General features: G+C 36.4%; 1 protein-coding gene across 8 annotated transcripts in view; it reads right to left on the bottom strand.

Annotated features, from left to right (window-relative positions):
• The window catches only part of LOC136876377 (transmembrane protein 98), a 239,580-nt gene that overhangs the window by 73,831 nt on the left and 139,468 nt on the right, over positions 1-26,281 (bottom strand). For 3 of the 8 annotated variants that reach the window (XM_067150274.2, XM_067150273.2, XM_067150275.2), the window contains exon 6: positions 17,619-19,873. The exons of 1 other annotated variant lie outside the window; for it this stretch is intronic. In XM_067150274.2, coding sequence (XP_067006375.2) covers positions 19,793-19,873 — 81 coding nt within the window. In that variant the 3' untranslated portion in view covers positions 17,619-19,792. Of the gene's footprint in view, positions 1-6,485; positions 7,030-17,615; positions 19,874-26,281 lie in introns of those variants that run through there. 4 more of the 8 variants (XM_067150269.2, XM_067150270.2, XM_068228414.1 and 1 more) reach the window with 3 other exon arrangements.

The raw sequence follows: 26,281 nt of genomic DNA, 5'->3' as shown, positions 1-26,281 counted from the left end.
AATAACTGAAATTTATTTTGAAGCAAAAAGGAATATTGAATCTTGAGAAAAGTCTGTCTTTATACAATATGTACAGGTTTACAGTCTTTATATACACTTCTATCTTGAAAAGATAGTCTTTGTGAATTGACACGTTGATAGTCGAAAACTATCTGGCACACTAACATGAATGTCTTTGAGAGTCCTTGTTTGTTGAAGTGCCTGAATTCCTAAAAAGCAAGTTCAATTGATTGAAGAAATTCCACCTAGCGAAACTAAGGGAGCTTGCATAAATTAGGGAATGAAAATGGCTTGTAAAAGAATTACGGAACATAGGCAGTGGAAACAGGTAAGGGAGCGGTGACCAGAGGTGAAACCTCGTACTGCCAGAAATTCAGTCCACCTGGTCGAAGCACATTTTCAAGAGGAGTAGCCTCCGTGCTCGACGTAGGGTGTATTCTGGAGCTGGACACCGGGGCGAGTGGGCAATTGAGCAGGCAGGGAGCTCCTATTTATAGTACACTCGATGGTCAGGCACGCGCACTGAGGGCTGCGCGTCGAAGCTAGCAGAATGATACACAGGCGCGCGTGCAGCTGGCTGGTGGAGCGAGAAAGGGAGCGCCGAACATACAACACTGATCATATTCGTCTACAGATCTTTTTCACAAATGCGTACAATTTTGCAGTCTACTAGAACAGAAGGTTTTCAACAAAATTTAGGTAACATAAAAGCACAGTTTCTCCAAATGCAATTTAATTCAGGATCTTAAGAATTTTCTAGTTCAAAATCTTATTTCCACAATCAAACAATCAAAGCCATCTATATAATCTATTCCAAGATCGCTAAACAAACCCTTATAGAAGGGCTTAGGATCGTTTGAAATAAGCTTTACGAGGGAGAGCAAGTTGTTCAGCTTCGCTTGTGAAACGGGTTATCCATTGGGCCATAACAGAGTAAGCAGGCCGTGTTATATCTTCAGTGTCCTAAGGCAGGAATGCTTTTTAAAGCCATTAAACAGTACCTTTAAGCACTGATTTACAAATTAAGAGAAGAGTACGGAGCTTTACTCACCTTAAGCATTTGGTTCTTTGCTAACAAGAGAATTCACTCACACCGAGATATACTTGTATAACAGTCCATTGCTCTGTTCTTGGCTTAAACACACATTATCACACTGAGGGATCTCAGTAAATAAAGAAAGAGCAGATGCGTAATTCAAACTTGGAAATGACTGAGGGATCTCGGTAAATAAAGAAACAGCAGATGCGTAATTCAAACTCGGAAATGACAGACACTTGATGCAAAACTTTAATTTAATGATTGAGGGGTTGATGTTTGGTCCAAATTTATTTCTGTGAGACTGTGTTGAGAACAAAAGTCTGAACAATAAACTATATAAAGTTTACACTTTTAGCTACCACATGGAGCAATAATCTAACAAAATCTATCTTGGTGCTAGGATAAATGATGCATGTAACACGAAAAATAATTGTAACTCAAAAAGTATTGCATATATGGGAATGGTTTATATACCATGTTAAAGTAGAAGGATGATCGTACAAGTCATAACTGCAATAGCTGACATGATGCACGTGTCATCCCAAAATGGCCACCCAGTTAGGTGGGTTTTCGGCATTTGAAAGTTGGTAACTGTACAGTGTAGCCTGGTGTATAGATAATTCCAATATAAATGGTCCGTTATTGGAAATAGTAAGTGTTCCAGGTAACTCATTCTTAGTTGCCAGCGTTTTTGCCTCAGAATGCTAATTTGGGCTCATCAGTTGGTAACTAGCACACTTACCAAGATGCATATAGATATTGGTTCCAATAGGGAAATTCATAATTCCAATAAATGGTCTGTTAGCCTATGCAGTGGCTTCCACTATATGCACTAGCCATGTGTCTTGGTAGATGTGCTAATTACTAACTGATGAGCCCAAATTGGCACAATGGGGCAAAACGCTGGCAACCAAGAATGAGTTAGCAGGAAAATTTATAATTTCCAATAATGGACCATTTATATTGGAATTATGAATTTACTCATTCAGGACAAATATTTCAGGTTTCCTAAAGGAACCAATACCTATACCATGGTATATAGATGTTGTGCAGACAACTGAGGTTTAATTTGATCTATCAGAAAACACCTGAAGAATAAAAATGTGACTATGAAAAATTATATTGAAGGTTTTGTGACTGAAAATCGATGAATTTTAAAATTATAATAATGTTATTGGCTTTACGTCCCACTAACTACTTTTACAGTTTTCAGAGACACTGAGGTGCCAGAATTTAGTCCTGCAGGAGTTTTTTATGTTCCATTAAATCTACTGATATGAGGCTGATGTATTAGAGCACCTTCAAGTACCACCAGCCTGAACCAGGATCGAATTTGCCAAGTTGGGGTCAGAAGGCCAGCACCTCAACTGTCTGAGCCACTCAGCCCAGCAATTTTGGTATGCTTTACAAAAAATGTCTAAATGTGAGACTATTAAGCTGGTAGAAATTTATAAAAAGGGTATGCAGAAGGAAACTAGACTCATTATGGGAGTAAATAAGACCAAAAAGTAGATCTGCAGAATGAATGAGGTTACAGGAGCGTCACAAACTCAAGCTTGCAATGCTCGCCTCTTATGAAAACAAACGACAACAAATAGGTAAGTGCTGTAGTTGGAGATCGGTGGTTCATGCGATTGGATGGAGAATTGGATGTAGAAAATTGCGTGTTCGGTAGTATGGTTATCACACACGTATGTAGACACATCATGTAAATACCCACATCTCTTTTATACGCTGTTTTAAACCTTCTATTAATATATTTTGATTTCTTCACCATCTTGCGAACTGGTAGGCATGTAGACCTACACTGGACACATTGGCAACACTAATGTGTTTGCTTTGCCAGTCATAGTAACTTACCTGTTGCTCTATTTTCTTGTTCATTGTTAAACCAACTCCTGCTTTTTGCCTACTTCATTTTGTATTGAATCTGTAATTCCTAAACCAGATAACTGGAACTGGGACAGATAATCCAGTTGATTCCCTTCCCAGTGTTGGCACATACCTTGCTCATGTCAAATAGCACCAAGGGGTCTGCTCAAAGCACAACATCCCCATCCAACGGACAAATCACCATCAGCAGCATCATACGCACTCACTCTATGTGAGCACTGCAGAGGTTTGGAACTGAATCCTGGCTTTTGGCATGATTAGAAATTGTGTACCGCCACCTCTCCTACCCTGCTGCCCAACATTCTGATGGTGATTTTTTATTTTTAACAACGGGACTTGAACCGTATACATGGCTAACAGGTGGGCAATTGATTGATAGATATTTTTCACAACCAGTCTTAGCAAAGTTAACAACACTAAATATGGTAATGGAAAATAAACATGAAAAAGAAATCAGAAGCTTTGCCGTCAAACTAAAAAATTGTTCACAAACAGCGTATACTGTTATGGCTGACATCTAAAAGAAGGGTGTTGATCTACAGGCTATTGAGACACTGTTGCATTTTGATTAATGCTGATGTTTCACCTACTCCAAAGGAGATCTTTTAAAGACAGTCAAATGGAACTGACCTTTTCTTGTTTGTGTGAAGTTGGTGGGCCATTTTTCTATGTCAATTGCTGCTGGTTAAACAGTAAACAAGCATAGTCCTAGTAGCCAGCATGTTAGTTTCCTCAATTTTTTGTTAAGTTTTACAATTTGCTTTACATCGCACCAACACGGACAGGTCTTATGACGACGACGGGATAGGAAAGGGCTAGGAGTGGGAAGGAAGCAGCCGTGGTCTTAATTAAGGTACAGCCCCAGCATTTGCCTGGTGTGAAAATGGGAAACCACAGAAAACCATCTTCAGGGCTGCCGACAGTGGGATTCGAACCCACTATCTCCCGGATGCAAGTTCACAGCTGCACGCTCCTAACCGCACGGCCAACTCACCCGGTCTGTGTTTTCAATGCATGTTCAGCTAAGATATATTTCTCAAACTGATTCAGACAACAGTAATAGGGGTGTTCCATTATTCTGATGTTAATTATGTGGTTGATTGCAGTGTATGCCTTCCTGCAAGCAGAAGAAATGTGGTAAAATGGAAAAGAATCCTCTGTTCAATCACATTCTTTGTTCTAGCAAGCTTTCCACAAATGATCCCCCTTCCTGTCTGTTTACATGCATTTCTATTTCATTTTTCACATTATTCTGACGTAGAACAAATTGTTGTTTTCACAAAGCAAACGTGAATTGTACTTCTCTTTTCACACCCTCTTCTTCCCAAGGGACGGGTGTCCTGTGTCCTTGTATTCCTCGAAGTGGTGCAGAGTCGAAATGGTGCAAATCTTTTCAGTTGATTTGTATGTACCAGCCCTCCTACTAGTCTTAAATCTGTACCAGAAATCAAATCCAGGCCTCCAAGGATGACAGCTAATACTGCAACAATTACACTACAGAGCTGGACAAAAATGTACTTATATCAGCTGGCAGTGATTCACTATCAAGTCAAGAACCAAAGTCTGGCAGTCAGGAAGGAAAACTCCAAAACATAATAAGAAAGCAGAGTAGATCAAAACAGAACACTGAAAACAATTCATAATAATATTTTTCATTATTATTATTATTACTTTCTTTTGCAGTAAGTAGTATCACATACAGAGTATTATAGGCACAACTGATCATTTTTTGTACACATGTTTTAACAATGCTAAATTTTATAAATGTTTACATCAGGTTCTTAAAGAAACTACACATTCTTTAAAAATCTGAAATAGTTTTAACAGCACTGCACTCACATGGTGATATACCACACCAATGAATTCACAAACTTATAGCTACCTTAACTGCCTGGAAGATAATGCAATGAAGTCACCACGACCAACAAATTTAAGTATATTTTTCATAAGTAACAGAAGGAACAGAAAGAACAGACAAGAAATAGGGTATTTATACAAGTTTTTCACATATTCAGTATCCGAGAGCTTACTGATGAAATATGTAACATTTATTTGTCTGAAATATTGTCCCATTAAACAGAATTTTAGTATAGGACCCAGATCTGGAGGGAGAAGTGGGAGACTTCATCAGTATCATCGTAAGTCTATATACTGTATAATTAAAAGAAAAGAGGATATTGTATGTATGGTCTATATACTGATTCAGAGGACAGCACATTTCAAGTAGACCTAGTTTGTTTCTATGCTACATGACCATGAGTTGATCCAGGTGTCTTGGACAGTGAGGTTACAATCATTCTATAGAGTATTTTAACCATAGCTGTAAGATAAATTGTGAAACAGGCCTAGAATGAGCTACATGTCAAAATGATGATATGTACAAGAACATTCCTTTTTTTAAGTACATCAAAAAGTGACCTGAAACACACTATCAATTCAGACCATTTTCCTCTCGTATAATATTTTTTTTTTTTTTTTACTTTTTGGAACTCAGGTTTGCACATGTATAGCAAAAAATGTTAATATAAAATAGACAATTTTCATTGAAAAATATTGATAAAATGATATCATTGATGCTTTCACGTCCCATACTTATGGATATGATATAGGCTTTTTTGGGCTTATGCTGTGTCAAGAAAATAAGGGGAAATTATTTACGTTTCACAGAGAAGTTTGATCTGCATCTTCAGAAGAAAATCTTGACTGTTCACGAGGAAGACTTCTCCAAGACTTCTCTCTTTCTTTCTTTCTTTCTTTCTTTCTTTCTTTCTTTCTTTCTCTCTCTCTCATAATATTAGTGAATCATAATAGAGACCATGTTTTCTAAAACAAACCTTATTCCATAATATTATTACACTTGTACAGAAAAAAAGAGAACTGGAGATTGCAAGCCTATTGGAGAGCCACTAAATAAATGGTTTCATCTAAAAAATTTGATGTAAATGTCCCATAATACAAAAAAAGATATAAATCTTGGAGAAGTCTGCTTCGTAAACAATCGGGATTTTCTTCTGAAGACACAGCGCATAATTCTCTGCGAAACGTAAAGAATTTCACCTTATTTTCTTGACATGGCATAAGTCCAAAAGGCCTATATCATGTCTATTGATGAAACAAACTTATTATAAAATAACTCTCTCTAACCTGGACAACTTTCATTGAAAAATATCGATAAAATGAACTTATCATAAAATAACTCACTCTCCCTCTTTCTCTCGTAATGTTAGTGAATCATGATACCATGTTTTCTGAAACAATATTTATTCCATAATATTATTACACTTTCAGGGATAAAGAGAGAACTGGAGATTGCAAGGCTATTGGAGAGCCATTAAATGGTTTCATCTCAAAAATTTGGTATAAATGTCTCATATTAAGAAAAAGATATAAATCTTGGAGAAGTCTGCCTCGCAAACATTCAGGATTTTCTTCTGAAGACACAGAGCAAAATTCTCTGTAAAACGTAAAGAATTTCACCTTATTTCCTTGACACAGCATAAATCCCAAAAATGAACCTACCATAAAATCAATATCTCTCTCTCTCTCTCTCTCTCTCTCTCTCTCTCTCTCTCTCTCTCTCGTAATGTTAGTGAATCATGATACCATGTTTTCTGAAACAATATTTGTTCCATAATATTATTACACTTGCATGGAAAAAGAGAGAACTGGAGATTGCAAGCCTATTGGAGAGCCACTAAATGGTTTCGCCTCAAAAATTTGGTATAAATGTCTCGCAATTTAAAAAAAGATATAAATCATACAATATATTTTTTTTAAAGCTATCAGGTTCACAGCTTTACATGACTGCTAGTACTGTGATCACAGTCACGAATCCTCAGTTTTTACTTAGTATTCAAACCATAGGGACATGACTTTACATTTTGAAAATCCCTGGATTCAAACTACACCGGCCTTCTTATTTCTCTGCCTTGGTGAGAACTCAGTGAAGACAGTACTCTGCTTACACGCCTCTGGACAATATTTCAGATATGTGGGAAGGATTATTTTCTATTTCCTCTTCCCAAAAGCCCCTCTTTATAACAGTGAGAACTAAAGAGTGGACCTGAATTGTGAATTGTGTACTAACTTCGTAACAGCTGAAAAACAGAAACAGATGACCAATATCATACGGAATAATGACTGAAAATATAAGAATATAAGACTACCCTACAGGAACATAAATTCTGTCAATACCACTACCAACTCATTTATAACCTTCCCCTGGAATCATGAGAAGAATGAATGAGATTCTTATGAAACATACAAAATTACTCTATGGTAGCAATTAAGTACTTAAAATACAACTATAATACATATGTAAAAAGAAAGGGGGCAGTCAATAATACAATTTATCATTTCTAACATGGAGGAGGAGCAACTTACTTACAGATGGAAGCACTAGATACACACACCATAAGAGTCTGATGGAATGTCAACTTAGCGTGTCTGTCATGTTCTTCCTTAAGGCGACACTCCGGAGATAAAAATCAATATTTTGGTCATTTTGGCAACATTTTGTTTTATGACTGAAATTAAAAGGATTGAGTTTCTTCTTTCTTGTCACAAAGTTATTTCGTTCATTTCTAACAATTTATCACTTTAACAATGCTTTATTTACCAGTCTGCACAGAGCAGAAATGGGCATGGCATCTGCTGAACTGCTTTGTTGGGTAATGATGTCATTGTCATGTTTCCATTCAATCAAATATGCCTGTTCTTTGCAACAACATTTTTATGCTTGTATTGGTATTCCTGATGGTACTACAACAGTGTCGACAACTATAATATTTGTTATTCTTGTATGTTTAATCTTTTTTTGTGGGTTCTGTGGTGGTAGCCAGTCTGTTTACTTTTGTGAAGTACGTGCACAAGTAAAGTCTTGTAGTTGCGTATCAAGATACTGTTATTATTGAAAGACAGTGTGCTGTAATAATTGATAGCTTGTATTCAAGGGAATAAACAATATGCATAAACATAAATTAGCCTTAACTAAGCGACGAATTGCTGAACTTTTCATAGGAAAGAGATGGGGATCAGCTATTACAGACAAGAGTCTCCATTGAAGAAATCAGGGGCAAAGGGTCATGAAATGTTATCAGAATCAGACTGTTCTGATCAGGAAAGTGTCGTATCAACTTCAAGCCATGTAAGTTCTGCACCTATACCCAACAATCATGACATGACAGAAACTATAATCCCCATAACTTTGACTCAGGAAAGGTAGCATTTTGAAAAACAAAATGCAGGTGAATTTTTTACCGTTCTTTGGAGAAGGAGAAGAAGAAGAAACAAGCTTTCAGAGTTACCAGTATTCGTACAGAAGCTGCTAAGAAATGAAGGGAAGGAAAACATATGGTTCTGGCGACTTTTAGGTCATGAATCAGGAAGAAAACGTCACTTGAACTTTGCTTTAATTTTCCCGCCAATTGTAATTTTTACACTTAAATCCCATTTTCCCCCCATAATATTCAGCCAATTGTAACAAAATTTGCATAGTGTATGTATCACAGTTATATTAAGAAACCTGCACATGGAATTTTTGATTGCAGAATTTTTTCAAGTAGTAGAGATTTTTTAAGTCCAAAATTTTAGAGCGTAAAAATTACACAAACTTTAGTACGATTTACCTCCTTATATATGAGGGTAATCTAAAAAATAAGGGCTCCTATTTTTTTTATGCAGACTCTTTTTGTGTGGCTGTTGGTCACAATATTGTGAAGAGTGTCTCCCACGCTCGCATATAAACATGCGCACGCTGCGCTGAGGCACTCAGTATTGGCTTGGCAGCCGTTGAGAATGGAGCTCCCGTTGGATGTTACTGCCAAGTGCGAAGTGCGCGCAGTTATTCGGTTTTTGAACACAAAAGGTACTGAAGGGATTGAAATACATCGTCAATTGATGGAAGTGTATGGTGAGTCATGCATGGATGTCAAAAATATTCGTAAGTGGTGTAGAGAGTTTGCAGCTGGTCGGACTGAAATTTACGACGAACAAACGAGCGGGAGACCGTCAATTTCCGTCAAGACAGCCGTGAAGATTGAGCAAATCATGCGTGAAGATCAGCGGAACTCCCTGGGTGATCTCTGCACTTTGGTTCCTGAGGTTTCCCGAAGCGCCACTCACAGAATTTTAACAGAAAAGTTGAAATACCGGAAGGTGTGCACAAGATGGGTGCCACGCATGCTGACTGAAGACCACATGCGGCAACGAGTTGATTCTTCCCGCGCATTTCTTCAATGCTTTGCAGCCGAACAGTCCAACTTTTTGGACTCAATTGTCACGGGTGATGAAACCTGGGCGTTCCACTTTACACCTGAGACCAAGCAAGAATCACGCCAGTGGCGGCATCTCTCTTCACCAAAGCCGCGGAAATTCAAGCAAACACAGTCTGCCAGTAAAGTCATGACAACTGTGTTTTGGGATCGAAAAGGGGTATTGTTAATCGACTTTATGCATGCTGGGACCACAATTAATGCTGACAGGTACCGTGAGACCCTGAAAAAACTCAGACAGGCAATTCAGAACCAGAGAAGAGGAATGTTGAGCAAGGGTGTAAACATTCTCCATGACAACGCTCGCCCGCATGTTGCCCGGCAAACCGTTGCTCTCCTGCAACAGTTTCAGTGGAACATCATTACCCACCCACCCATCCACCCTGTAGTTCCGACTTGGCGCCCAGTGACTATCACTTGTTCCCTAAGTTGAAAGAACATTTGGCTGGAAAGCGATTCAACACCGATGACGAGGTGAAAGATGAGGTTCACAACTTCCTGAACAGCATGGCGGTGAGTTGGTATGACATGGGCATACAAAAACTGTTACAGCATCTAGAAAAATGCATCGACAGAAATGGTGATTATGTAGAAAAATAGCTAAATGTTCAAGCTGTAAAATGAAGTAAACCAATGTAGAAATAAAAAGGACTATGTATTTATAAAAAAAATAGACCTTATTTTTGGGATTACCTTCGTAAATTATGTACAGAAAAATCGATACATAAGTGCTTTTAAAAGACGCCTCATCTACCTAATTACAAATTTATGTGTTAATTAAATTTCATAAAAAATGAAATTAAAAATGTCAAAAAACTTCAATTTTTTTTTTTTTGGAAAAACTATTAATTGTATATGAATGAAATTTTGTGTAATATCTCTACTTTTATGCAGGTGACATTCCCATAAACTTTTGTGAAAATCCATGCATTAGGTAAAAATATGTTTTTTATCTCCCAAGTGTCGCCTTAAGCAAAGCGCTCTTCCCGTTTCTTTTCCAACTTTGACTACTATAACTTGACATTCTTTTACCAGGATAACAACTTACAATTACAATTTGCCGAGTTAGGATCAGAATAGTGTATCTAAAAAAAATAGACAATGGTTTCTCGAGACTAGCGTAATGACCTGTCACTTGCAAGAGGTGTGGAGAGAATCTGTGAGTGTTGTAGACCTTACAACTAAGCACAGCTGAATGTTGTTTGTGCCAAGTATGCGAGTAGTCAACCACAGGCTTTCTCCATACTGTAAATATGTGTTGATGAGCAATTAAACCACTCAGTTCTAGCGTGCGTCATTGATGCGGTATCAGGTAATTTGTACAGGATACACATTGTGGAGTGTATTCAGTGTAATACTGTTCTCTTATTCAAAGTTACTCAGTAAACCAGCAAATTGTGTCGCAAAACTCTGGGCTATACATGTCGTACCTTCTGATTGGAGGCCATGTTTGGTAATATTCATGATAATTGTGATTTATTTTGAACCATGCATGGTACTTAGTTTAACCTCAGTTCTTCGTGTATGGTGCATAACTTTTGGGTTCTCTAATGCCATGAAATGAGATATCCATAGTGAAATAGGACATAAAAACAGATTTCATCAAGTACAGAACAATATTAGTATATTGGCAGGGAAGAAAGCTAATGTCAAATGTTTTGTTGGTTTTGTTTTTAATGAAGCCTTTACAGAAATAGAAGTTACAGAATTTGTTTGAATTAGATGCTTTGTATTGGCACCATATATTATGTATGCATGCGTGTTGGGTCCTCCATAGTTCCGCTAACAGCTGTCATAGATAGCCCAGGCGTCACTGAAGAGGCATACTAGGGAACTGAGGTGTGAGGTAGTTTCCTGTTGCTTTCCTCACTGAGGTAGAAGTTGCTGTTACATATCATTCTGCCAAGCCCACTGACATACATGCACCAACCGAACCTATGAGCGATATTTTCACACCATTCATAACAGGGCCTGGCTGTGTAAGGAATGGTATTACTAACATCACTCATACCTCGGTCACTTTCATACTGTCAAAGTCAAGGATCAGACTCAGACAGGTCATTGAAAGTAAAAAATTTATTCTAGCCCATACCAGAAGCCATAGTGCACCGTAAACACTACATCTCGCCAGCAAGGGTATAGTATATATTATATGCTTTGTAAACATTTAGTTGGCAGTTTTAAACAGCATGGAAGAATTTGTCTCAAGAAATCGCCCATCCCTATGAAACACATTTACTACAAAAAACAGTAAGTTATTTGAAAGCTTTTCGAGATAAGTAACTAACTTCAGCATCTTTGTTACTGGTAAAAAAACACACACAGATATAATGCTGCGTGTAAGTATATAACATTCTTTAGGAATATGTTGTTGACATACCTAGGTACAAAAAAAAGAACAGAGACTTTCAAATTCAACTTAAGTTATTTACAAAACAATACTAAACTTGTCAGATTTTCTTGCTACCTGAAAAGTACTGCTATCCTGGTCCAAAGCCAGCGAATTATCTATGTAACATATCATCCCGTATCATAATTAGGATGTACCTATTATAAGAATGACTGGAAGACTTTACATGAGAGTGATCCCTCAGAGAAGTACAGAAGTACAGTGAAACTCACATTTTGTTTCTGCCTAGGAACCAAACATTTTGTACAATATATCAAAGGGAAACTCACTCTAATATGCAATTTTTTAAAATCCAAACATTTTCTTTTAACTCTGTTAGTACTATGATTGGTCTGCAGATAATGTGCGAGAACTTTTTTTCTTTCTTTTATTTTAGCTGTTCGCTTCCAAGGGCTGAGTAAATTTCTGTATATGTCTGTTATATAAAGCTGTGTTGTGATTTCTGAAATTTTAATTCCTTCATCAAATTTGTTAAGATTTTAGCTTTTCTACTTGAAAGGGAGGGGCAACATGTACTGGTTTAAAGATTTTAGGAAATAATTTTACTTAGGACCCCTTAACTTGTATAAAGATTACGTAGGCAAGGGCATAAAAAATTACATTTCAATATCTCAGAAATAAATTTAACTAAAGTATAAGATTTTTGCAACTGCATTTAGATTAATAAAGATCCAATATTTCTGACATTTTAAGCCTAAGTTAAAAATTATGGCTTCTAATTACTATTATTTCCTTTTTCTTTTACATGCAAATGAAAAACTCAGCACTGGGTAGGAAACAGTAAATTTGTAACTCAGCACACAATGGGTTAGAAGTCCTTGTTACTTTCCTCAAAGTGCATAAAGAGAGATTATGATCACTGTTGCTGACAATTTATCTAAAATAAACTGACAGCAATGGGTTGAAGATGAATGAAAGTCCAATTTAATGCAGTGTAAAGTTTTTTTTTTTTTATAAATACGATTCAGAGACTAGGTTAAGTGTCAAATCACACTTATAAGTTACATTCCATGACAGGAATAGGAATCGGTATTCTGTTTCCCAAAGAGTATTCTTTGACGATTCATATGTCCATTCAGAAAGTGCGAGGGCCGTAAGGAGATTATTTCAAGAGAAGTTTCCTGATGTTAAAGTTCCAGGAGGTCGGACTTCGATTCATAGATCAGTAAATAAATTACATAAGATGGGAAGTCTTCATGATAAGAAACGTAATAAACCACGTACAGTACTCACACAAGAAACTGTAGGTAACATTGGTAACGCTCTGGAAAGGTCTTTGATGACTAGCTCACGAAATTGAAATTTCCTATGGTTCTGTGGAACGGGTACAAAGTTACTGAAGTTGAAGTCGTATAAAATTACTGCAGTGCAAGAACTTAAACCGGGTGACCCTGCATTACGAATGTGATTTTGTGAATGGGTTTTGAATGCGATACATGATGGAGAAATTTACCCTAATTTAATGTGTTTGTTTGTTAGAAACAGCTTACGCGACAATGTATTTACTGCAGACTGTCACGCACGCATCTCCCATGTGCAGGCTGCGCTGCCGGGCTACGGTACTGGTTCTGCTTTATGTTGCTCACCCTGTAGTTTTTCCATAAAATATGAAGCTGCGACAGTTCATCAAATTCAATGATGTGAGTTATCCTATGGATGAATTTATTTTTTAAATTTATTTGTCAACCATATTTATGTGTACACTTTATAACTGTCAGGAATATTAGTGATGTATGTTGAAGTTCTTGGATTTGGTGAAAGATTACCTTCTCTGACTCTCTGGATTTTTCGCTTTGAGTAGCTTCCTACAACCTCATTAGATATTGGGCTAATATGTCTGTTAAGAATTGAGGCTGTGCTATGTTTGATGTCTTATTTCCTCCTGTAATCCAGCAACCACTTGCACTGCCTAACATCTGACATGACATTGCACTGGATGCATTTTCAGCACTACTAAAAATGTGATTTGACCATTATCGGTAACAACCAACATATTTCTTTTTATGTACATATAGTGAGTGCATTTAGTTGAACCATGATTTTTTTAAAGCAAATGTTCAGCTATAATCCATCTTGCTAGAAACTTGCCTGTCATCATGGAGAAAACTGAGCATATGCATAGGCCAAACTGGGCAGATGTTAGGCATCTTGTTACTTCTTGCACAGACCATTGCAGTCTCTTTAATGTCACAGATTTAATCACAAACTCTTGTTGTCAGCTGACTGGTATCATACATTGCACAGACATGCATTAAAGAGACTGCAATGGTCTGTAGCCATCACTCTACATGACAGTGTGAAACAAGCTTGTGCAAGGAACTTTTAAAATTGTGCCCATCAGCGACAAGATGAGGAAAAACAGCTTTGCTGGTATGGCCATGCCAGAAGTCCTGTTTAACACCATCTAGTACAGGTAGCTCTTGCCATTGAAGAGATCAAGAGAGGCAGGGAGCGCCCTAAGGCAATATGGAAACGAACTGCTGAGGCTGCTTTAAGGGAAAGTGAAGTGCCATTAGTTCTAATGCAAGAACATCGGACATAATCTCTCGAAGTCTGATGAGCTGATCCTGAGTGAGCTTGGGAGTGCCTGTTTTATGGGTACATACATGGCAAGGAAATAATAATAATAATAATAATAATAATAATAATAATAATAATAATAATAATAATAATAATAATAATAATAATAATGATAATGATGATAATAGACTCTCTAATAAAAATAGTATTTATGTGCACTTAAAGACCAAGTAATCCTTACAGTGGAGTTTTATCTTGGATAATATACTCACCAGAAAGAGATTTTCTTTGCAGCTTTGGAAACTGAGGCACACTAAATGGGAGTTTTACTGTATAGTGTTTTCAACTCTTATCAAATCTGAATTTAAAATAGCATCTGGAATGTCTCAAACATGAAATTCATCTTTTTTTTAAATGCCACTTGTTTGGGGCATCGACCTAGAAAGATCTATTGTCCCTACCTGCACCATATGTGAGGAACCTGCGTGTATTTTGTAAATGGAGGAAGTGTAAAGTGTTGAATGTGAGGAAAGGAATGTTATGGACGACACAAACACCCAAGCCAGGGATATTAATGATTTTGAATTAAAAACCCCTGACCTGGCCGGGAATCGAACCCGGGGCCGCCGAGTGACAGGCGGACGCGTTGCCCCCTACACCGCGGGGCCGGACTGAAATACATCTTACACCTGATTTAACATGCAAGGATGTAGTTTTAATGTCACAATAGATATTGTAATTACAGCCACAGGACTACCAGTTTTACATGCAATCTGACCCAATGGGATATGACTTTCCATTTCGAACATCTTGCATGCATTGGCTGGGATTCGATCTGCAACCACCTTAGTTAGAAGACAATGGCACTGTACTTTGGCTATCACACCTCCACAGGAAGAAGAACTCTTGTCATTGTTCAAGGCAGAGCAGTGATCAAGTTCTTAAATATGCTCCATGGTTATCTAGTTGGACTACACAAGAATACTAGTTATACATAAAATATAACAAATCAGGATGTCAATAGCTTCCAAGGAATAGGAGATAAAATGATGAAGTTATTGACATCACACTACCAGGGAAAAAGAAGACTTACAACAGCAGTGTTGGAAAGTGAATTACAAAGCATTTGATCAGAAAAGAAAGCAGGGTTACAAAAAAGAACTAACACAAGCATGAAAGGATGACAACATAAGAACCGAGATTAAGCTATCAATACGTCTAACTACATTTTTTTTTTTTTTTTTTTTTTTACAGTTATATAATTTCATAAAAGTTTTGTTGTTAATACTCAATAACTGGAGGCCCCATTTATACTGTTTTCCAGTACAGTGAAACCTAATTAGTGCAATCCTCATTAAGACGCTTTCTCGCTTGAGTCCCAATTCACATCATACTAAACCTACGTAAAAATACCTCACTTATCACGCCACGATTTTTCGCTATTACCACTTAGTAAGAAACCTCTTTTTCCATTCTAGAAAATGTTCTTTGTCATCCTTTGTATATGGAATGTGATTTCCAACAAAGATAAAAGCCCTCGCCACTGGAAGTAGGTCAGGGAAAGTTGCACAATAACAGAATAAGATCTTGAATTCCTGAACTTCAAAGGGTAAATATATTGCTCCTTCAGGGAGCAAGCTGTTAGCTTCAGAAAGTTCAGTTACGTCAGGGAAAGTTGCACGATAACAGGAAAGGGTACTGAATTCCTGAACTTCACGGGTAAATAAATTGCTCATTCGGGGAGTAACCTGTTAGCTTCAGAAAATTCAGTTACCTCAGGGAAAGTTGCATGATAACACTAGCCAACATGATTTTGCGGTAAAATAGAAAATATGTAATTCTTATGGAAATCGCTGCTCTGATTCTGAAAATGATGCTATTTTTTTTTCCTATCACGTCTAGTTTTGACGCAGTTCGGTGTTTTAGTATCTGCATGAAAATTCGTAAGATGTAATGTTGAGAGATGTTCTCGCACGTTTTTTAGAATACAATTATGTGATTTGATTTGTTATTGTTTGCATTTTATTATAGGTTTATTGCTGTCTAAATTTTCATTTTGTAGTTGGGGATTTCCTGGTAAATTCATAACAAACTCCCCCAGATAAGCAATAGACCGCGAGGTATGTAGGATTGAAGATAAGACAGTTGAGAGTTTGTCTTTCATCTTAGACCACTTGAATAATCAGACATGTTAAAAGCCCAGCCCTTATGCAATGTTTATTATGGACTGATAAAGCAGTTTCCTTTCAAAGATAATAGTCTGAAAGTATTATACTCAAGAAGATGAACTTGTATTTTGTACGGATGTTTCAAATCTTCTACATCGATTGGGAGAGAAAGAGTATGATCCTAGTAACTGGAGTGTTTTTATTGACTTCCAAAATAAGTTTAAAGGCTGTTTTGCTTCATAATACAAATGTTCTGGCATCCGTCCACTTGCACACTCCACAAAAATGTCTGAAACATACGAGACCTTAAAGTTGGTGCTTGAAAAAATTAAATATCATGAGCATGGGTGGCAAATTTGCAGTGATTTGAAGATCATTGGATTGTTGCTGGGACAACAAAAAGGCTATACAAAATTTCCCTGTTTCCTATGCGAATGGGATAGCAGGACACGGGATAAACATTGGGATACAGTGAATTGGACAGAAAGGAAACAACTACAACCAGAATCCAAAAATGTTTTGAATGTAAGTCTTATTGACCGTGAAAAAATTCTACTTCCACCCTTGCACATCAAATTTGGATTGATGAAACTGTATGTCGAAGCATTAGATAAAAGTAGCCTATGCTTCCAATAATCATCTACTAAATTTCCCTCATTATTAGATGCAAAAATCAAAGAAGGCGTATTTGATGGACCACAGATTCATAAACAGATGAAGGATAAAATTTTTACAGACACGATGACCAAAATTGAGAAAGAGGCATGGAACGCATTCAAAGATGTAGTGACTAAATTCCTTGGCAACATTAAGGACCCTCAATACAAAGAAATTGTAAGGAAAATGTAGGTAAAGTTTAAGGAACTTGGTTGTAATATGAGCCTTAAGCTTCATTTCTTAGCTTCGCATCTGGATTATTCCCTCTAAATTTAGGAGCTGTCAGGTGAAAGATTTCACCAGGATCTCAAAGATTCAGAACGACGCTATCAGGGACGTTGGGATGTGAATATGATGGCCGATTACTGTTGGTCGATTGCATGAGACGACCCTTCTAGAGATCATTCAAGAACTTCAAAAACCCGGAAATTCCACGGAAAACAGGAAAAGACGGAGATGTGAATCTAACCTGCACATAATGTAAGTAACAAAACTATGTATGTTTAACCATGTAATTTTTATTCAAGGTACGGTTATATTAATTTAAAAGCAACTGTACAGTCGATACTAAATAGGCGCATTATGCTTCAGTTTCACGAATTTCAATATACATTAATAATATAATACATACTATCTACTTGTTTACAAAGCAGCATTTATGTATATTCAATGCATGAAAAATATGATTACGTTTTGCAAGCTGAAATTTACATTAATACATCAAATTTAACCAATACTAAGTATCAACAATTTTACGTAAGGACAAAATAATATTTTGTAAAATTGCTACCAAACCAGACGTGATTCGCCAAAACTAATTTTTTTTCTCTAATTCTGCGTTAAGAAATTCATAAAACCCACGTAGTTTAGTTTTTACCGCACAAAAAAAAGTTTTATTTTGCAGGCTAGTGTAACAGGAAAGGGTAGTGAATTCCTGAACTACACAGGATAAATAAATTGCCCCTTCGGGGAGCAAGCTGTTAGCTTTGGCAAAGTTCAGTTTTGTTTACTAGTCAGCAGTGAGGATGCTGAATAACCCAGCAAGACTGTTTGTGCTTGTATTTTGCATTCCAGTCAGAATTTAGAAATTCACTCAGCAATGAGCTGTACAGCAAAGGATAGTGAATATTTGTCATGTGATAGCCTGCTTACAGACTAGGAATATAATTGTGAAAAGTTCAGTAGCGCGATCCATATTTGTCTTGTGATAGACTAGTTATGGATAAGAAAAGAGTCATGAAATCGCTTGCTAATGAAGTAAAAATTAAAATCCATTCACGAAGTGGATAGGATCTACATCTTAAGTACATACAGTTGACGTGAATGTTAAAACTCACATCTTCGACTCTGAACACTCGGTTCAAACCAATGCCGAGTATTGCTGAAATGTTGTTGCATTCAAGTTGCCAGCCAAATTCATTCTCTCTAACATGGACAAGTGAAACCTACAAGTAATTCAGTCAAAGAGTGTGACCACAAATTAATGTTTAATAATACACTGGTCCAAAACATAAGGCTACAATTTACAGTTCAATATTATATATTTGCTTCAGAAAGATAGTGACCTACAACAACAATATTATGTCAATTTTCTGGGTCCCAGTGCAAAAGGTGTTTGTTTACACCTTTTAATACTCTCCTCTCATCTTCAGAAATGGTAGATACAACTTTCAATGTACAATATATATACACACACAAACACACAATGGAAAATGCACGCATGTAGGAAAAAAAAAAAGAAGGGTAAAGTGGTTCCATATCCCTGCTAGTTAATTGTGATTGGTTATTCAATTGTATGTTTTCTCATTCAACACGTTTTCTTTCCTTGTTCCCTAGATAAATGTCTTAATGAAATGTTACTGAATATGACAGTCCTTGATGTGAGGATAAAGCTAACACTTCTTGTAAATCAGGTAATCTGCTCCAAAATGAGGAATAATCTTAACTTTTCTGTCTTAAAATTACTGTGTTCCTGAGTTTGTGAACTTATTCATGTTCAGACTTGCACAGCATAATTTCTTATGGAAATATCTCTTCCACTCTCTGTTTACAGCCCCACTCTCTCATGCCATCACATTCTTTCTCCACAATTGTAGCTGCCATATAAAGAATCAGAAAGTTACACACAGTCTGTATGTTGAAAATAACGTACATAGATGCAACTTGTGATGAATGAAATGAGCATCGAAAAAACTGAACAGAGACACAACAGGATTCTAGTATATGCAAGTATATCTACCAACATACCATACCATCTTCCCTTCTACCACATAAACATTTAAGTACATATTTTTACAGCAAATGGAAGACAAGGCACTGTAATATCAAAAATAACATAATATACTAGAGAAGGAAAAGAAAAAAAAACAGGAGAGAAATACCTCACGGGAAAGATTCCAGTTGAGTAACACATCCTTTCAGAAAGTAGCTCTTCTGAGTCTTTGTTTTCATTCTCTAGTTCTATTAAGTCACCATTACAATATATCAAAAGGAAGAGAACATTAGCATGCTTGTCATGCTATCATCCAGGCCCATTGATGAAGACCCACGACTAGTTTTGTTATTGATTCTGGAAATAATACAGTGAACAGTCCATCAACTCCCCCCCATAGAATGTTATCAAACTAGACGTGTCTCAGTAATATATGAAAATATCCTAAAATTCCTGAACTTCAATGTTGTTCTAGTTGATCTTAAAATACTTTCATACAACAATACTGTCTCTAAATACTCTTCTGCAAAAATAATGCCGTATAGGCTACTATGACAAAGGAATCCTGAATTATTTGCTTGTAAGGCCTCTTGTAGTAAGTTCTGTTATGTGCTGACGACACTAGAAAGGCGTCGTTGTTGAAGCAATTGCATTCTGAATTCGACATGATGCTTCTTGAGCCAGGGCTGCTTCTCGTAACACCTGTGTACACAATAAAGAAATATTCTATTTACGACTATCAAAACAAATGTAATGAAATTTCAATCCATATTTTTCATGGTGAAGTCCGATACTATGTCCGACAATGTGTATGGGTTGTTCAATTGAAAGAGCAGGCAACACTCATAATAAGTGACAGGACAGCCAGCAAGGCAACTATGCATGGTTTGATGTTTGATGTAACAGCTCAGAATGCTGTCAGTGAAAGATACACTTTCCTTAAGTAGAAGAAGTTAAAGTAACATTCTTGTCCAAACAAATACAATGTGCCGTACTTTACCCAGTATTTAACCTGGATACTTCTCTGTTCTGTGCTGATATCTACTGTTAATTTGTTTTAACCAAGCTGCTTTTTCTTTGATAGTTCGTCGCTGCTACGTTGATATTTGTTGCCACATGGCGTCCACCAGTTGCAGCATGGAACCTGATGATATTTATGGACAGCTGTGTGACAGTACCCATAATGACGTTGATTTGTTGACTGATTCTGACAGTAAAATTAGTGTTCCTGAATCTGAGAACAATTTTTCGAGTGAGAAGGAGAAAATTAAAGTGGAAGACAGTGGTGAAAACGGTGATGTGGAAGGTGATGAATAAAGATGATGATGGTTGTTGTTTAAAGAGGCCTAACAGTGGTAATGGTGATTTCTATTTTAAGAGGAAGTACAACTGGTAATCCTCTCTGAACAAATAAAAAGGAAAAGAAATCTATACATATATAAAGTAAGAATTTTGCCTGTACATTGCTCAGAATTTAAAAAGGATGGTATTTCTATATGTCATGCCCACTTTTCCGGAATTTCTGTCTGTCTGTCTGTCTGTCTGTCTATCTGTCTGAATGTATGTACACGCATCAAGAGAAAACGGCTGAAGAGAATTTAATCAAAATCGGTATGCAAAGTTGGGGAATACGTCGCTACAATCTAGGCCAAAAATAATTTTATTCATGCTGACTGAAATAGTAGTTTAGGGAAAGGCCTAAAACTTAATTCTCAAATATTTATGTTATTAGTGGTCGTATCTTAATGAAAATCTGTATACAAAGTCGGGGAATAAGTCACTATAATCAAGGCAATAAATAATTTTACTCACGCTGAATGAAATGGTAGTTCAGGGGAAGGCCTAAAATTTAGATCTCAAATATTTGTTATTAATGGTCGTATCTTAACGAAAATCGGTAGGGAAAGTCAAGGAATTAGTCGCTAGAATCTAGGCCATAAACAATTTATTGTATTCATGCTGAGAAAAATGATAGTTATGGGGAAGGCCTACAATGGTCATATCTTAACGAAAATCGGTAGGGAAAGTCAAGGAATTAGTCGCTACAATCTAGGCCATAAATAATTGTATTCATGCTGAGAAAAATGATAGTTTAGGGGAAGGCCTACAATGGAATTCTCAAATATTTATGTTATTAATGGTCCTATCTTAATGAAAATCGATACACAAAGTCAGGGAGTAAGTCGCTATAATCTAGGCTATAAATAATTTTATTCACACTGAAAGAAATACTAGTTTAGGGGAAGGCCTAAAATTTAATTCCCAAATAATTATATTATTAGTGGTTGTATCGATAAATACTAGATAACTTTTAAATACTACATTAGTTATGTAGTATTATATTTCCGATCATTTATGTCTTATACATTGTTACCATATCGGCTACTGTTCATTGTAAGTGAGAAAATGTGCAGTTTTTCATTTGATCGTTTATTTTATTGTGTAACATTACTTTTAATCGCTACATTCCTACTGACATTTTTGTAATGACCTATGTTGACTTCAGTTAGGGAAACCACAAGTAAGTCTTCCTGAGAATCCCGTAGCAAGCACGGGTACATCAGCTAGTTTAAAATAAAACAAAGGAATTTCAAACTGAATTACAAAACGAACAAACAATTGCACCGTCCAACAGTTCTAATTGTGCCACGATGGGCGACCAATTTATTGCACCAGCTACTCCTCCTCTTCAGACTACTCCACTTATTGGAATCAATTTTATGGATCGCGCATTAAATATGATGCTAAGTATCGGCAGCTACATCTATCTCCATTAATCCGTCAATAATAAATTCTTTGCGCCTTCATAATTTTCTATTAAGGTTATCTCCTTTCCACGTTTCACTGTAGGCGTCAAATTATTTTCTGATTTGCTACGCGATACCTCTCAGGGGTAACTAATATGAATCAATAAAATATATTTTTTATGTGAGATCAACTGGGGACCCGCATATCCTCTCTTATAGTTTACCAGCAATTCCATTTTTCCTTAAATATAAATAAAAAATCATCACTCAAACTCATCCAACCAAAAATAATCCTGCAAGAATTCAACTTAAACTAATCTGCTATAATAATGAAACAAATTGCAATAATAATCATTTAAATGTTTAAGTTCTTCTTTTATCCATGATCATGAATTGCCTTGGGATGAATTATTCAATTATTAAAATATCTAATTACATTCATCGTATCTTCATTCAAAGGATAAATCAACAAAGTCTTTGACTGAGATCAAATCATTATCTCGTTAAAGAAATATGGTTCTCACTAAATAAAAGCAAAGAAAAATTTACGAAGTATCATATGTCGTAACTATCAATCTCATTAAGTAAGAATCTTGCTGAATATTAATGAAATCAAAGTGTCAAGAAAATTAAAAATGTGAATAAAATCACAAGTGAAGAAAATCAAAAATGAATAAAGTCAAAAGTGAATTAAGTCAAAAGTGTGGTTAAAATCAAAATTAAATTAAATCAAAAGTATGAATTAAGTCAAAAGTGTGGTTAAAATCAAAACTGAATTAAATCAAATATGCTTATTTATCTTCTCATCAAGTCATTAATCTTCTCTTATATCCTTGCTTGATTTTCAATTGTAACGTTAGCAGAAAAACTAAAGTTCCAAATGTCATAGCTTCAAATGGCTATTCTTAATATATTGTGATACATTTAAAAAAAAAAAAATCAATCACTTTCACCTGTTACTGGATAAATAACTTTCCTAAAAAGAAAATGTAGGTATCGTCTAATAAATTCTAATCATTATCCTATCAGGTCTTACATCTATCAAGATTCACAATCGCATCTAAATTCAATCACTAGATCATGGAATTCTAGAGAATATTGTTGGTGATAATTATCTACTTGTCAATGGTAGAGACTTAAATCATGAAGATGCTTTCTCCCATCAAATCGTGGCTTCGACATCAATCAACCAGGACTTAGTACAACATGTGAAATTCTCCTAGAAGATATCGATCGGGTTTACACCTTAATATTTATTATTTGGAAATTTTATTTTGATGACTGTATATGGTTATCAGCCTACGGATTCTGTAACGTATTTCACCATATGAATAACATATCAACCCAAAATATCCTATACCACTACTAAAATCATGCCGCAATCATGTCAATTATAACCTATGGTTAGTATCACATCGCGTAATCACTACCAATAAATCACAAATACATATCTCTCTTCATATTCCAATCGTAAACATTATAACTCCACATTATTTATATCAACAAACATGTCCCTCAGAATTTTCATACTTATAATCTCATCATTACGTCGTATGTACTCTTAATTACACATATAAATATTAATCATTTCTCCTATAGCGGCATATTATTCTGATATTCCATTATCATATGACAATGATGCATAAATGGGTTTAAATCCTATTCAAATACACATAATCACTATTTTCCTGTAAAAGAAATACATGTATGAATGTAGCAGGCTCGTATTTACTTACATGCAATGACGATCCGGCAATAACCAAGTCTTAATATCCTATGAAACCATCTATTTCCATTCCACATTACAGCTGAATTAAATCATATTCTGTATAGCACTTTTCTTTGGCAATGGTCGAAGTATCGTTTTCAAAACTCTCCACAATTGACTAAAAGCATCCCTACATTTGAATGTTGATATACGTAATCGAGGACTACCTACATCCACGTTTTTATGACAATTATAATAATTTCTTTGCGAAGACACTGCACATTGAATTCAGTTCTCGAAGATATAAATGTCGACCTTATAAAATCACATTACTAACATCAACGCACTACTTCTTCAAGTTAAATAAGTATGGTTACTTTGATTAGATAAAACTACATGGAACTTAACTTTTATCTGCTGGCGTTACTGGACTGGATTCCAACTCGATCATCTTTGGTTCCCTGGCTCGAGGTGATGGCTGCGTCATATCTGGGCAGTGGCTACGAGTTTCGGGCTTATAGAATCAGCTGGCCGGCGTCCATCAGTTGTCAGCCCCATCCCCGACTTAGTTACTCATCTCGATGCTGTCGTTTCCATGTGATAAAAACATATTTAACATCGTCATTTGTTCCACAATTCAGTCTCACAACAAATCCTCCTGTGTCTAATTTCTATTTTTTTTTAAACAGGTTATTCCATCAAAATTCAAGGAAAATCTCCAGTTATAAGACTTGTAAAGTACTCTAGATAACTTCTAGTTTGTCGTAAATATATTTTGAGTTGGCGATATTTTATTTTCCACTCGTGTTAATTTTCAATTCGAGCTTTGGTGTCCGATAACTTAATTCTTCTTCTCTTTTTAAAGTTTTCCTCCTCGTTAACCTTGATATTTATTTGTAGATTGGCATAATATCTTTATAATATTACTCGTTCTTCCAATTATCCTTCAAATCTTCTTCCGTAAAACAGCTTCCTCCTTCTTTACGTGACAATTCTCGTGTGAAAAACTTCGTTCTAATGCTCAATGTAAATGTGATTGTTCACTTTGCCATTTTAACAATTTAAAATATTCTGCATTTTTTTAAATCACGGCCGCGTGAGTTTTATAGGTCTGAATGTCTTACTTTCTGACCATGGCTTACTTGATTCGTTAGATCTGTATTCTTTCCGACACATTCACGGCTTCTTTAATTCTATATGTATGTACTTTTATTATAACATAATCACGGCCTATTTAATTCTGTATGTCTGTACTTTCTTCTAATGTATTTCTCCACTATATAACCTTTGTCATTTTATTACGATGCATGGCAAACGTTGGTGTCGTAACATCTCATTTAAATATAATCAGGGCAATGAAATGGTACAAAATATTGTATCAAGGTGAAAAGGTCACTAACGAATCAAAAGGGAACGTAAGTTCCCTGAGTAACAGAACACTTGAAATTTACATACCCTTGATTAATTAATGACAATATATGTTCCGTGTGTCCTGCAGGCCAAGGTTCCATTTTAAGCCAGAGAGACCAGCGCAGTCTGTGAGGATGTGGGCCACGGTGAAGTTAGCACCACAAGAACATGCTTGGGGAGATAAAGAGTGCGTAAATCATCCATGACCTATCCTCAACCTACACAAAACTACGGCCTCTCTCTGTGTAAGCCAGAAAGAGGACCGCCACATGGTTGTTGTGTTTTTAATTGCTCTCAGTTTGTTGGGGAGTTCGGATAGCTAGCCACTCCAATTCCTAGGATGCCAAGATAGTTTGCCTGACGTAGCTGAGAACAAATATCTTTAGCAGGTACATTCATAGGCCTTGGATGTAAAAGTACTGCTTCCTTTGCACCCTCATCGGCGAATTCATTTCCCGCAATTCCTACATGGCGTGGAAGCCATGCGAAAGTGATTTTGGTGCCAACATCACACAACCTGGCTAGGTCATGAATCTGTTGTACCAGTGGGTGGTGCGAGAAACAGGTGTCAATAGATTGCAGAGAACTTAACAAGTTGGTACACATGAGAAAATGGTTTTTTTCATCACCCAGTGCAAACTACAGAGCTTCTAAAATGGCGTAAAGCTTGTAGTATACATGCTACATACATTAGAAAGCGAGATCTTCATGCGTATATTATCGGTGATGAAAGAGCAACCCACATTTTCTCCGATCTTAAAACCATCCGTGAAAACTTGTCTTGCGGCTGGATTCTGGAGAACAAAATCCTGGAAATACCTCCGATGAACAGAGACTTCCGTGTTCACCTTGGGTGCACATAGTAGATCTAGTCATATATCCAGTTGCTGAACTAACCATGGGGGTACCTCACTAGACGTCCGCTCAAGACAACCACAGATAGCCACATCTAATTCACTACACAAGCTATCAATTCGAATCCCTAATGGCCGTGTGGCATTCGGCGGGTCTTGGTGGTATTGGGTACTAAAGATGCATTAATAGCTTGGATGTAGCAGAATTTCATGAATTTTGGCAGCATACATGAGGAGTAACTACTGCCTCCTTATTTGTAAAGATGGAACTCCCGCTTCAGCAAGTAGGCTAGTACGGAAAGCTCCCGTTGCCAGGCTAACTCCACTATGGTGAACACTGTCTAAAAGGTTCAGCGTAGATCTTGATAAAAAACAATATGCCACACTACCA

This window comes from Anabrus simplex, chromosome 6 (assembly GCF_040414725.1).
Source record: "Anabrus simplex isolate iqAnaSimp1 chromosome 6, ASM4041472v1, whole genome shotgun sequence".
Classification (NCBI taxonomy): Eukaryota; Metazoa; Arthropoda; class Insecta; order Orthoptera; family Tettigoniidae; genus Anabrus; species Anabrus simplex.
The sequence above is the reverse complement of the archived record's forward strand: the minus strand, read 5'-3'. Positions and strand labels throughout refer to the sequence as shown.